Source organism: Aquila chrysaetos, chromosome 8 (genome assembly GCF_900496995.4).
Source record: "Aquila chrysaetos chrysaetos chromosome 8, bAquChr1.4, whole genome shotgun sequence".
In the NCBI taxonomy this organism is placed as follows: Eukaryota; Metazoa; Chordata; class Aves; order Accipitriformes; family Accipitridae; genus Aquila; species Aquila chrysaetos.
In genome coordinates, this window is record NC_044011.1 from 42,532 (window position 1) to 55,962 (window position 13,431).

The 13,431-nt window shown below is 40.1% G+C and overlaps 1 protein-coding gene across 8 annotated transcripts in view; it reads left to right on the forward strand.

Moving 5' to 3' along the window:
- Positions 1-13,431, forward strand: part of MPP3 (membrane palmitoylated protein 3) — a 35,019-nt gene that overhangs the window by 7,165 nt on the left and 14,423 nt on the right. For 6 of the 8 annotated variants that reach the window (XM_030023690.2, XM_030023689.1, XM_041125112.1 and 3 more), the window contains exons 2-9: positions 3,160-3,274; positions 4,514-4,632; positions 5,111-5,188; positions 7,748-7,828; positions 8,366-8,503; positions 9,473-9,554; positions 11,040-11,125; positions 12,574-12,648. In XM_030023690.2, the coding sequence (XP_029879550.1) occupies positions 3,250-3,274; positions 4,514-4,632; positions 5,111-5,188; positions 7,748-7,828; positions 8,366-8,503; positions 9,473-9,554; positions 11,040-11,125; positions 12,574-12,648 (684 nt within the window). In that variant the 5' untranslated portion in view covers positions 3,160-3,249. Of the gene's footprint in view, positions 1-46; positions 116-3,159; positions 3,322-4,513; positions 4,633-5,110; positions 5,189-7,747; positions 7,829-8,365; positions 8,504-9,472; positions 9,555-11,039; positions 11,126-12,573; positions 12,649-13,431 lie in introns of those variants that run through there. The other 2 variants (XM_041125111.1, XM_030023694.2) reach the window with 2 other exon arrangements.

Genomic DNA, 13,431 nt, shown 5'->3' on the forward strand with positions numbered 1-13,431 from the left:
TTTTCTCTGTGCCTCGCTTAGCCATCACAGCAGTAGCTCTTTTAGCGCTAAAGTGGGTAGAGGACCCAGCAAAAGACTAGTTCAGATTTGGATGGGTTTTGCACACAAAAGCAAGGTGAGAAGAAATCATGTGTCACAGCTATGGGCTATGATCTTACTAGCATGCAGATCACTGGGGTGATCTTCCAGAAAGATGCTAGAATGCAACTGCTTTCCAAAATGAGATCTACCACTTAGACTGATACATCTGGATTACAGAAGCTTTATGTTGTATTAGGCTGGGAACCACACTAGGTTTATTTTCCAAGGTAATAGGGATATGCCAAAGTGTATTATGCTTCTATTTAATCCCCTTCTTTGAACCCATGTAGCGCATCAGTTCAGTTTATTTAACCCTTTCCAAATATCAACGGTCCTTTTCCTAGGCAAGGAAGGTGGCTCAAACATTCTGTCTTGGGTGCAGCTGGGCAAGGGTATGTGTGAAAAATGTATTATGGTTTGGGGTAGATATTTTTTAAAGATGAAAAGTGTATTTGAGCCTATTCATACTACAATGATGAAAGGACAGATTTATGCTTTCGAGCCCCCCTTGCAAAAAATATCACATGGTGAGGCTGAGTTTAGTACTTTGAAGCCAGCCCTGAGTATTGACATGGAGCATGCTGCTGAGAAATTACTGGATATGGAATGCTTTTCATTATTCTGAGTGTTCATTCTGATCAGTCCTGGCTAACAGGATTTTTACAGAGCATGGGTAATGCCTCTAGGGGAAGCCTCCATTTTGATTGCTGATAACTCATCTAATTCCAGTGTTCCTGAGTTTGCTGTCAGGTTCTTGAGGTGTTAAAACACCTATTTTCCAGATTCCTCTGTGGGATGCTTTTTGCCCTAAGAGTCTGGAAAAATAACTGGGGTTTTCTTGGGTTTTGGTGCTAAATAAGTTTGGCTGTGGGAAGCTGTCATGGTTTAAGCCCAGCTGGTAACAAAGCACCACAAGGCCGCTTGCTCACTCCTGTCCCCATCCCCGTGAGATGAGGAGGAGAAAATATAAAGAAAAGCTCGTGGGTCAAGACAAGGACAGGGAGGGATCACTCACCAATTATGGTCACGAGCAAAAGACAGACTCAACTTGGGGAAAAAACAACATCAGTTTCATTTACTACCAGTCAAATCAAAACAAAGATAATGAGAAGGAAAACCAAATCTTAGAACACCTTCCCCCCACCCCTCCCTCCTTCCCGGCTCAACTCCACTCCTGATTTTCTCCACCTTCTCCCCCCCAGCGGCGCAGGGGGACAGGGAATGGGGGTTGGGGTCTGTTCATCCCACCTTGTCTCTGCCGCTCCTTCCTCCTCAGGGGAGGACTCCTCACTTCCCCTGCTCCAGTGTGGGCTCCTCCGTGGGCTGCAGGTGGGCATCTGCTCCCCTGCTCACCTCCATGGGCTGTAGGAAGACAGGCTGCCATTTCACCAGGGACTGCAGGGGCATCACCTCCGCCCCCTCCTTCTTCACTGGCCTTGCTGTCTGCATAGGGGTTTCTCTCACATCCCACTCCCCTCCCCTACTACAGGTTTCCCCTCTTAAATACATTCTCCCAGAGGCACTACCACTGTTGCTGATGGGTTCAGCCTTGGCCAGAGGCAGGTGCAAATTGGAGCCTGGGAAGCTTCTAGCAGCTTCTCACAGGAGCCACCCCTGCAGCCCCTCCATGGCTACCCAAACCCTGCCACACAAACCCAAAACAGAAGCACACATTGTTACAAAGAAAGAGCATGCAATTAAAGTTCCCTTTCTTGATGATTAAAGATTTTAAATACATGTCAGATGAAATGCAATAGTTAAGGAACCACAGTGGTTAAATGAATTGCCTATGCATTTCTTTTGGCATGAAGTGGGGGGAGGGGGGTGAAATGTTTAGTTCTTCAAAGCAATAGACAATAAAAATCCTTTTGAAAGTTAATTAAATAAATGTGTAGTATATGTAATACACTCAAGTATGATCCATGGATTAGAGTGAAATCTCAACACTGAGTTCACTTGTTTAGAGAAATCACTTGTGTTTTGATACCGAGGTGGACTGATTAAGCATAGCAGTAGAAAATATGGGGTGCAAAACACGGGTGACTATTGAGCTTAACATTGCAGTATGTTGTAGAGAAACTCGGGAATCTAGAAAATGCTAGACAGGTATATGGTAATTTGCCATGCAGTACTACGGTATTTTCAGGCAGCTAATCAAAATGAATCAGAAAACCATCAAACTTGTGTCATGCGATCACAATATCAGAGGTTTATCTACACATAGAAACACAAGGAGCATCCTTTATTGCATTTAGCAAAGAGTTGGAGTATCCCACATTTCTTTCTAATCCTTTTTGCATGCTGTTATGGCTGTTTATTTTTCTGCAAGCATTAGCCTGATGAATTTTATGCCCATGAACAAGGTTTTAAATGCCCTAGAATACACAAAGTGTTTCATCTTGGACTGCTGATTATAAGCATGGATTTAGTTTTGCAGTTTGAAATTAAATTGCTCTCGAGTCATTTGCTCTCAGTGACCAGAAAAATCTGCAATAAAAGCATCTAATGGAATTTCTGAGCAATGGAAGTAGCCTTATTTGTTGTGGCATCCTTAGTACCCATGACCAAGGTTGATGGAGTGACACTCGTACTAGCTTTAATGAGTTGCATGTAATTGTAGCGTGCTGCATCAGAATGCCAGAGGGATGTAAATTCCTTTGGGGTGTGCTTTTAGGAAGCCCCAGAACATCTTGTCGTGACAGCATCTTCCTGCATGCTCTTTCTATTTCTGTGCATATGGTGTTTGTTGGTGCTTTTAGACATCCATTCTGCAGCATGCTTTTTTCTCTTCTGTCTTTTCAAACAGTTACTTAGCCCTTCTAAAACTGTCTATCTTGAGAATAGAATAGGGAACCACCTGCTCTCTTCAGCATCAGCTTTATCCAAGACACCATATGGTTATTATATAACATAATCTTTTTCATGTTGTTACTTGCATAGCAGAATAACTGCAGGACTCTGCCTGATTCAGGTCAAACTGAACACTTGAGAGAAAGATGTACTAGGAATTTACTATTTTTACATGATTGCCATTTTTCTCGCATGCTTGAGCTTAGGTATTATCTTTGCTCATTTCAGGACTGCCTCTGAATCACAGTCCAGAAAGAAGAAACTATCATCGTGTTGATTTAAGTTGAACATTTGTCTCTTAGGATTAAGAACAAAGCCATGCCAGTGCTTTCAGAAGACTCGGGTAACTAATCTGCATGCTTTCAACAGACCAGTGACTGAAGTCTTACTGTATGTGTTTCACAGAGGAAATTAATTCAAATTGGAGTTAAATAAAATAGAACTAAGATAGTTCAACCAGATTTCTTAGCAATGCCCTAAAAGAACACAAGGAAGGTAGAGTATAAAAGGTGGAAATGAATAAAGTTAGTCAGATTTCAGGAAACACCTAGTTTCATAAGAACCCTAGAGCCCCTGAATATATGCTGTTAGACAGGCTCCTATGGACAAGCTTGGACCTCTCAGTATAACACTGGCTTCTATGCATGCTTATTAAAGCTCAGCTCTTATATCTCTGCTGCTTGCTGTGCCACTTTGTAATATTTTTCTGAACAGGTGTTGGTAAGCTTTGTTAATATTCTTCCTTTTGACTTAAAAAACAGCGATTCCATTTGAGGCTTGCTAACCAGCTTCTCCAGTATGCTACCCAGGGTGAAGTCATATACTGAGTTTTAAAGCAGAAGTGAGTTTGAGTCTCCCAGATCCAAATGCACTCTAAAGTTCATGGAGAGAATAGCCAAAGGAGCAGATTTTAGCCCCCCCTGCCCTTTTTTCTTTTTTTTATTTTGTTTTTTGTTTTCCCAGTCATGGTCCACCAGGAAGAACCTAACGTTTGTCTGGCCCTGTGCACTGCAAAATTGGCATATTGATGATTTAAGCACTTTTTAGAAAACTAGCCACGAGCTTTGCTTCCACTGCAGTGGAAACCTACACCAGTCCTTTCCTCCTCTGGTCAGACCTGACTTCTAACAGGTGCCTCAAAGGTAGCAAGAGCAGGATAACACTTGTAAACAAAGTTGCTCAGGAAGTAGAGCTGGTAGCTGTGCAACAAAGAAGGTAGTTCAGTCATTTTGCAAGTCTGCTGTGGCACTCTAATAACTCAAAGTTTGTTAGAGGGCTGGCTGTTCTAGAAACAAAGGGTAATTAACATGAAGAGGGTAACTTCAAAAGTAATGTCTTTAAAAATGTATGTTGCTTTGGTAGCTTTTGCTTAATATGTTATATCTTAAGCTGCGTTTGCCGCTTAACTGCTTAAGAAGGGAGCATTACAAAACGAGTGGAAGATAAGCATAAATCTCTCTGCAAACTTAATGATCACCAAGATGGCACCCAAGTAAATGTAGTTGATGTTAAGTCTGCAATAGAAGGTCCCATGAGACATGCTGTCTACAAAGCTTTTGTTCTATCTTGAATTTAAATTTAGGATTGCATGAAACTTTGGCCCTTTTGACATCTCAGTTAAGACCTGATTCAAATCATAAAGAGGAAATGGGATTCCTTAAGGATGTCTTCAGTGAAAAGAGTCTCAGCTACCTGATGAAGGTAAAAGTTCATTTACGATAGTACATTTTCCTTACAGGTTACTTATTCTCTGTTCCCTTGATTTATCAACTGTTTACTTTGCCAAAGTTTGGCGTTTTGTTTTTTGTTTTTTTGGGGTAGAATTCTATAGTGACCAAAGCATGTATTTATTTAAGCACAAACATTAAGGACATTTGCTGACAATTAACATATTTTGTTCAGAAAAACCATTTCTGTCTTGATTGCCAAAATGCAGATACAGTGCCCCGCAGCTAAAAAGCAGTGTGAAATGGCTTCATTTTTTCCCTTATGCTTCTGAAGTCTTAACAGATTTTCTGGCTGTCTGCGAAACTAGCATGAGCAAAAAGAAAACTAAAAGACTCCAAAACAAAAATAACGCTAAAAACATTATTTTTCTGACACTTCTCAGAAAAATTATATTCCTTAAATATAAAAATATTCCAGTGTAGGTATATTTAGGAAGTTTTGTCTTTTTCAGATTCATGAAAAACTCCGTCATTATGAAAGACAAAGTCCAACTCCTGTTTTACATAGTGCAGCAGGATTAGTTGAAGATGTGAGTAAAAATTCTTGTCTCATTTTCCTATTATTTAAGCCTGCTTTTCCAACAAATGAAAGCTTTGCAATTGTGCTGTATGTGTACTATTTCTCATCTTCCCCAACTGTCTTTGGAATCTGTTGGCTAGTTTCAGTCATGATTGATCACAGAAATGAGAGCTGAAAAATACCATGTCATTAAGTGTCCAGTGAAGACAGACACAGGCAGGTAGACCAGAAGGATGTTATTAGTGGCCTTCATAAGGGAGAGGCTGCAAAAAGCATTCAGTCCTTTCCTGACAATAGACTATCCTAGCTAAGCATTTGGTCTTAAGGACTTAAATCCATTACAAGCCAAGCAGCATTGCTGTTCACATAGAATGGTTTGGGTTGGAAGGGACCTTGAAAGATCATCTAGTCTCACTGCCCTGCCATGGGCAGGGCCACCTTTCACTAGATCAGGTTGCTCAAAGCCCTGCCCAATCTGACTTTGAACATTTCCAGTGGTGGGGCATCCACAACTTCTCTGGGCAACCTGTTCCAGCATCTTGCCACCCTCATGGTGTTACCGATGCATGCATAACCAAATCCAACAGGTGTTAAAACTCAGATTTATTCTTCAGCAAAAGTTAGTTAGAAGTCCGGTAACATTTTATAAAACCACAGGCTCAATGATGTAAAGAGAATTAATACTATATGACTGACTTAAGAATCCCCAAGATTTAAAGTGATGGCTCAAAACGCGCGTATCACTCACCTAAAACTGAGGGCTCTCTCCCTCAAGGAGTTACCTCGTGCGGTGCCCCGACCTGAGGGGGAGTCCCTGACTGCAGACCCACTGCTCCGAGGAGGGCTGGTTCCAACATGTCCTCCAGCAGGACCCCGTTTATACCCCTGTCGAATCTGACCGGTGGACATTTAACCCCTATTGGCCAAGAGGGTCACCTCGGTGTACCTGGCACGTCTCGATTGGCCAGTTCAAATGTCAACCTGCGGCCTCCGGGGTTTCCTTCCCCTTCTCCCTGCCTGGAGAAGTTTCATTTGCTGCTGGCGGGATGGGGGGGGGGGGGTGTTGGAGTGTACTGCCACACATGGTAAAAAAATTCTTCCTTATGTCCAATCTGAATCTGCCCTGTTTCACTTTAAAACTGCTGCCTCTTGTCCTGTCACTACAGGCCTCGGTAAAGAGCTTTTCTCCATCTTGCTTTTAAGCCCCCTTTTATATATTGAAAGGCAGCAATAAGGTCTCCCCAGAGCCTTTTCTTCTCCAGGCTGAACAACCCCAACTCTCTCAGCCTTTCTTCATAGGAGAGGTGTTCCAGCCCTCGGATCATTTTCGTGATCCTCCTCTGGACATGCTCTAACAGGTCCGTGTCTGTCTTGTACTGGGAACCCTGGAACTGGATGCCATACTCCAGGTGGGGGATCTCATGAGAGCAGAGTAGAGGGGGAGAGTCACCTCCCTCGACCTGCTGGCCATCCTTCTCTTTATGCTGCCTGGGATATGATTGGCTTTCTGGACTGCAAGTGCACATTGCCACCGCGTATCTGATTTTTCATCCACCGGTATCACCAAGTCCTTCTCCACAGTGCTGCTCTCAGTCAATTTAGCCCCCAGTCTGTCACAGAGCAAAGTTGTATCTTAGATGTGTTTGTAACATGCCACGTGCCTGAAAAAGTGAAATTTATACTGCATTTGACAGCTCTTTACAAGTAGCTTGCACCTGTTTCCTTCCAAAGTGTAGCAAAGGGCTGTGGAAGGTTTGGGAGCTAGAATTCCTTCCTCTGCAAAGCCAGGAGATCCCACTGCTCCATCTTAACCTGCAGCATACCCCACCTCCTCTTTCCCACAAATAGCCTGCTGCCTCCATAAAAGTTTTGTCATTGCTGCCTGTCAAGTCATAAAAATTTACCATCTTCTAAACAGCAGAGAAGTTTTATATGGGACTCTATGACTTCCCTATCAAGAACCCTTTACAGTGAAAGGAAATCCCTCTTGCCTCAACCCCTTCTCTCTTCCTCCTCCCTCTCTCTTCCCACCCAGCCAGTCGAGTGCAAAAGTGCTTCCATTATTTCTCTAATCTTTTGTTTGGAAGGCCTGAGACTCCAGGGCATATTTTGGTATTGAGGCTTTGCAGGGGAACAAGGGATCTTCTGTTGCATATTCCACACGGGTAATGCTACTTAGTTATGGGGAGGATTAAACTCCTTTATCATAGTACAAGCACAAGAGTGTTGTTTCACATATCACTTATGGATTCCATATAGAATTTAAAATTTCAGAACTCATTCCCGAAATTATATTGGTGGAATCACTCTTAAAATGTATGTTTAGCGGCTAGGATCCTGATTTCTGATGATGTCTTCCTGCACTATCTAATAAAAATAAAATAGATGAAGAAGCTTCTATTTCTTTTAGGATTCATGCACTATTGATTGGGATTGTTTTTGATCTGTTCACACTACTTTGAAGGAAGATGGAAGCTTGCAAACACTCACCAGAAGCACTCACTTGCAAATATATGATCTTGTTTGGTGGACTCCTTTAATTTTGAGGTTGTTAATTTTTATTTTAAAGGTAATAGAAGAATTGCAGACCACACCAGTGAATAATGAAGAAAAAGAGCTACTTCAGCTGTTGTCAACACCACATCTCAGGGTAAAAAACACACCAGAGACCTTAACGAAATTCCTTTGCAGAATTCCAATGGAACATTTTGTAATGGAAAAGTTACACTGGAGACTCCCTAAGAGAAAGGAAAACCCTCCTACAAACTGTAGCTCTATTCCACTGTGATTTCCTGCACAGGCTTTAGGATGCAAAGGGGATTGAGAAGACACAGATTAGGCCTTTCATGTATAATGCACCATGTTGTCCTCCCTCCCCTCCTTAATATTTTCTGAGGGAGAAGAAAAGAGAAGAATACCATTTCTCAAATTTTTGCTTTCCATAGTTGACCTCCATTCTGTAAGTTTATTTAGGCTGAGCTTTGTTATTGCCTGGATTTACTTTAAATGTCAACATGTACAAATAAATCATTTACATGATGTGTAAGATAATTGGTAAACCTTTTGGGGGAGGATTTATGGTGAGGGTGGGAAGGGGGCGGTTTAAGTTTGCTGTAATATTGGAAACACGAGAACTGGAAACTAATATTACCCCATTACATTACTGTTTCTTATTTCCTTTGCACAGGCAATGCTTGTAGTACATGACACGGTAGCACAGAAGAACTTTGACCCAGTTCTTCCACCTCTACCTGATAACTTTGATGATGATTTTGATGAGGAATCAGTGAAAATTGTTCGGCTAGTGAAAAATAAAGAACCCTTGGTACATATAAAATAACCTATCTCTAGTCATAAAACTCTGTAATGCAAAAACGTTATTGTGAGTATGGAGGAGATACTTGAAGATGTCATCAAGTAGTCTGCAAAAACTAAGAGTGTTCTGAAGCTAGTAAAGTAACATAAAAAGAAAACTTTGGTAAATACACCTTCACAATTTTGTGTGAGACATCTTATAGTCATGGGTTTATAACGCCAGTTAACACAGGGAACACGCTCTCTGAGGAAACTATATGTTGAAGCAATTATGCTTTTATTAATATTAATTCTTTTCATATTGTAGCTAACATTCAATTAATTAATACCCTCATTTGCATGAAAGTCAGTGATGTATGATAAGAGTATGTTTGATAGCTGTATGTAAACATTATATTGACAAGGTACTAATTTTATACAAATGGAAATGGAAGAATTGATTTCCTAAGAAAAAAACAGTTGCATCAGGGAAGAAATCTGCTAAAGTGCTTTTTGTATATGACAGTAGGTAGTAGAAGCGAGCAGTGACTTGCTTAATTCCCGATTAAAGCTTTATATTGCTGGCAGAGGTGGGAGAAGAAAAAAACCCAAAAACTAGTTACTTGGCTTTCCTTGCTTTTTGTATGTAAAAGTGCTGGCTGTATTGTATAAAGATTCAGAAGACACATAGAGAAAGCTTGTTGTAAGAAATTCTGTTTTGCACACTTGAGTGACTTTGATCACCACAATAATGTAGATAGTGTAAGCACTTGGCAAAGTCGGCAGAAAGGAAGGTGTGTGCGTTTCCCACAATCACATGACATTGGCACAGGCAAAAGTTGAGTAACAGTGAAAATTGTCGAGGAGGAAGAAAAAATTATAGAACAAATTAATTCCAGTTTAAAAGACACATCAGCTTACATGTTGTTTCACTGCTCAGTGTATTCTAAGCAGATTTCTTATAATGGTTTCTTGGGGGGGGGGGTATGTTTTATTTCAGGGAGCTACCATCAGAAGAGATGAACATACAGGAGCTGTGATTGTAGCAAGGATCATGAGAGGTGGTGCAGCTGATCGCAGTGGTAAATTTCTGAAGAAACAGGGATTTAAAATTGCATTTGTAAATGGTTTTAAAATTTCCAAAATTATGCATGCACACACATACTGTATACACACCCCTAGAGCAATAATCTGTAACTAAATCTGATGGTTTATTCATTCCAAAACCAGTCCTTCGGACATGGGTGTTTAATATATGTATAGACTATTTTGTAGAAAAAAGATAACAGCCTATTGAAATCTTAATAGGCAACTGTTAGATGTCAAGTCTGAACTAGTGTGTAGTCAGTGGAGGGAGATGGACATTGCTGGAGAACAAATCATCCCAACGAGATTTAGAACGGGATGGGTCACTGCTGGAATTGCCTTTCTTCCTTATTGACTATAAAGGGAGCCTACATGGTGAGCTCACTTGACAACTGAATTTCTGGTGTCTAGTGGCAGGAGAGACTTCCGTGTGTAGGCTGTCATTCAGCATGCTTGCAGGATCTACAGGGTTAATTCATGCAGTATTTGACCTTCCATTTTCTAGAAGGTGATCATCCAGATTTTATTAAATAAGCTGAATTGGCCTTATATGAGATTTATAGACTCTGAGCCTCATGCATGTTTTTTAGTACACAAGTAATGCAATCCCCAATTTAATTAATTACTGTGATGAAAAAATATTAGCTAATTACAGCTTTCTTCTTTTTCATTATCATTCTTCAAATTAGTGTAATCTGATAAATGTCATGTGAAATGACTAGAATGTGCGCTTAGCATTTCTGTATTTCATCAGTAATCTATTCATTTAGATACGTTTTTCTCTAAAATAGCCACTAGGTAAAAATACCAACAGAGGTAGGAGAAGTAGGTCTAAGCTTTAGGAAAAAGAAAAGAAAGTAATGGTTTTTTACCTTAAATACACTATTTTGGTTTATTCAGTGTATCATGTGTTATTTCTGTTTGCTTTACTGAGAAATTCTTTTATGTCAGTTAACAGTGGTTATATAACACAAGTACATTTCTTACTGAACTGGATAAACAAACCTAAAACTTGTAAGGGCCTCTTCATAGCTTGTTAAAAAAAAAACAGTCCAACGTTCTTTCTGGGACTGCGTAGTGTTGATCTGTCAGTTGACGGCCATGTCATTCCTGCCTTTATAGTCAGCAGCATGTGTCCTTACACTACAAGATTTGATCATCTTCATGAAACTATTCCAGTTTTGTATTCTTAGTGCTGATCCAAATATAGAGGCAGTGATTTTCCAGAGTATCTTGCCATGTGTTCTCTGTCTCCATGCTGGTCTCCTGTGAGACTGTGCTGCATGAAAAAAAATGCCAGATGGAATAAGGGCGAGAGACTTCAGAGCACATTGCCAACGAAGGCACTTCACTCTAGTAGGAAATCCATTAAGCTGGGGGAGGGAGGAGAGGAGGTACATGCTATTGACTTAGGTCGGACACCAGAGGAGTGGTGTTTTCCAGTCTGTAGACTTATTTTAATTTACTTACCGTCTTTTCAGGTCTTGTCCATGTTGGAGATGAACTAAGAGAAGTCAATGGTATTACCGTGCTTCACAAACGACCGGAAGAAATAAGTCAGATTTTGGTCTGCACTGATTTTAATTTCAAGATCTTTTCTGTTGGGTGATGTAGTAATTAAAATAGATGATGAAATTTAACCATGAGTTTAAAATATGTATAGAGCTAAAAGACACAATCGCTGCTTGTCTTTGCATTAAGTTTTTCTTCTCCCAGTGGCTTAGTGTTCTCCTTTTGACTTCAAAAACTTCTGCAAACTGAATCAGTACCAAGTAAGATACAAATATAAAGTTACATGTTGCTCTGTCAAGAACGTTCCTTTCATGCTTTGTTTATGACAAACGGATTACAAATTAAAAGTGCATTCCTAGAACATAAGCAGTTTATTCATAATACGGTATGTTAGGAAGCTGAAAAAAGTCTCGGCTGTGTGTCCAATAGAGCTATCAATCTGTTCGTTACCAGCAGATTCCTTGTGACATTAGCAAATTCTTGCTTCAAGCTTCTCTAACATTAATGCCCACAAATCTTGGTAGAAAGTGTCATAGTTCTTACGGTTATTTGTCTCTTGACTCCCCTCCTGTGGCTTGGTTCCCCCTTGTCTTGGTGTGGAGTGGAGTCAGGGACACAGTAACAAGAACGGCAACACTAGGAGACTGAAGTATCTGGCATTGGTTCCATCACCTAATTTAAATTTAGATCAAAATAATCCTGCATAAGGAGAATGACTGCTTTTAACTTGGGGGAGGGAAGATCAAAAATCGTATTTTGAAATACTGTGTAAAGTTTTATTTGTGGGGACTCTGGGATGCTATTCATCTGTCCTGTTTTAAGTGCCTGCAATGTAATAGTTTCCTTTTCACAGTTTATTTTTTGAGGAAGAGCTATAAATGTTTGTCCAAGCTGATTGTCCAGGTTTCCTTTTTAATCTGTGCAGAATAGCAGGCTTCTCTAGGACACAGTTCATCTCATCCAAAATAAGGCATCTAAAATAGATTAGAGAAACCTATTCTAGACTTCCAAAGCACCTAACTAATAATTGAAATTTACTAGCAAAGATTTTTAGAGTGAAAGTAGATGTTTACTTTGTAGATGTTTACCGGTTAGTCACTATGCGGGAAAATACAGCAATATTTTTCAAAGGAGCACTTTAAAATGGTTAGTCTGCAAAAACTTAAGTTAATGTCATACTAAAAGCCACAGAATTATTTAATGCCCTGTGAACTGTAATCCAGAAATTAATGCAGTTGCTAAAAGCAAATGAAGGAATTTTAATGCAGGTCTTAATGTGTTCTAGCCAAGTAGTTACTGTGGATGTTTCCATGGGGACTGTTGTGAAGGATTCATGGAACATCATGATAGTCTTTGTAATGAAGTTAGGCAGTGGATTAGCTTGGCCTATTAAAGTTCTGAGAAGAAGAGACAGATGCTAGCTCCTAAACTGGAACTTGAATAGTCTGCATTGTGTCCTTGTCCTGCTTTCAAAGTAAAAAAAAACATTACTGTCTTTCTCAGGCTCAGTCTCAGGGATCAATAACACTAAAAATAATTCCAGCCATCAAAGAAGAAGATCGTCTAAAAGACAGCAAGGTATGCAACTTAGTGAAATACTGAAGCATGTGTTTTCATATTTACACAATTCTGGCATCTCTGTAAATACAAGATTCCTGCTGTTTCAGTGAGGAGTGTCACAGACCCACCCATAATTGAACTAAAAAGATTGTAGAGCAGTTTCTTGTTGTAAAATGCAGTGCCCTTTTATTCAGTAGAACTACTCAGATGACTTCTCTCTTCTTTATCATCTTGGCACATGTTCTTTCACAGCATTTCTGAAATCTAGCCTCTTCCTTTTGTTCACATAATTAAAATTGATGCTCCTGCCAGTCGCCTCTTACCATGACAGCTGCTATCTCTCCATTATCTCTGGGCATTTTGCCACTCGCTTGAGTCAAAACAGACCTATTGGCAAACGGAGCTGCATTCATCATTTGACCCCATTAGCCCACTGCAAACATCAACACACCTCTCAGAGTGCTTCATTTGCCCTCCTTGATCAGCAACAACTTCCTGTTCAACTGGTCCCTTACAGGATTCCTCTGTCAACCTCTATTTCTGCTTCCCTGCTCTCAGTTGCCAAATTTTTCCTTGAAGCCTTCCGCAAATCACTTTTAAAAGTAGTTCTATTGTGATCTGTTAAATAGTGGTAAGATACAAATCCAAAGTTGAATAGTAGATTTTGATGCATTAAAAGAACATTTTATGGACAGTCTTTATAATTGGGCAACTTTGCCATAAATCCCTTTTTATTGTTTTCTCCCTCCCCTTCATTATTTTTTTCCTTTGTTGCATTTTGTACTTACGTAGACTGTGAAC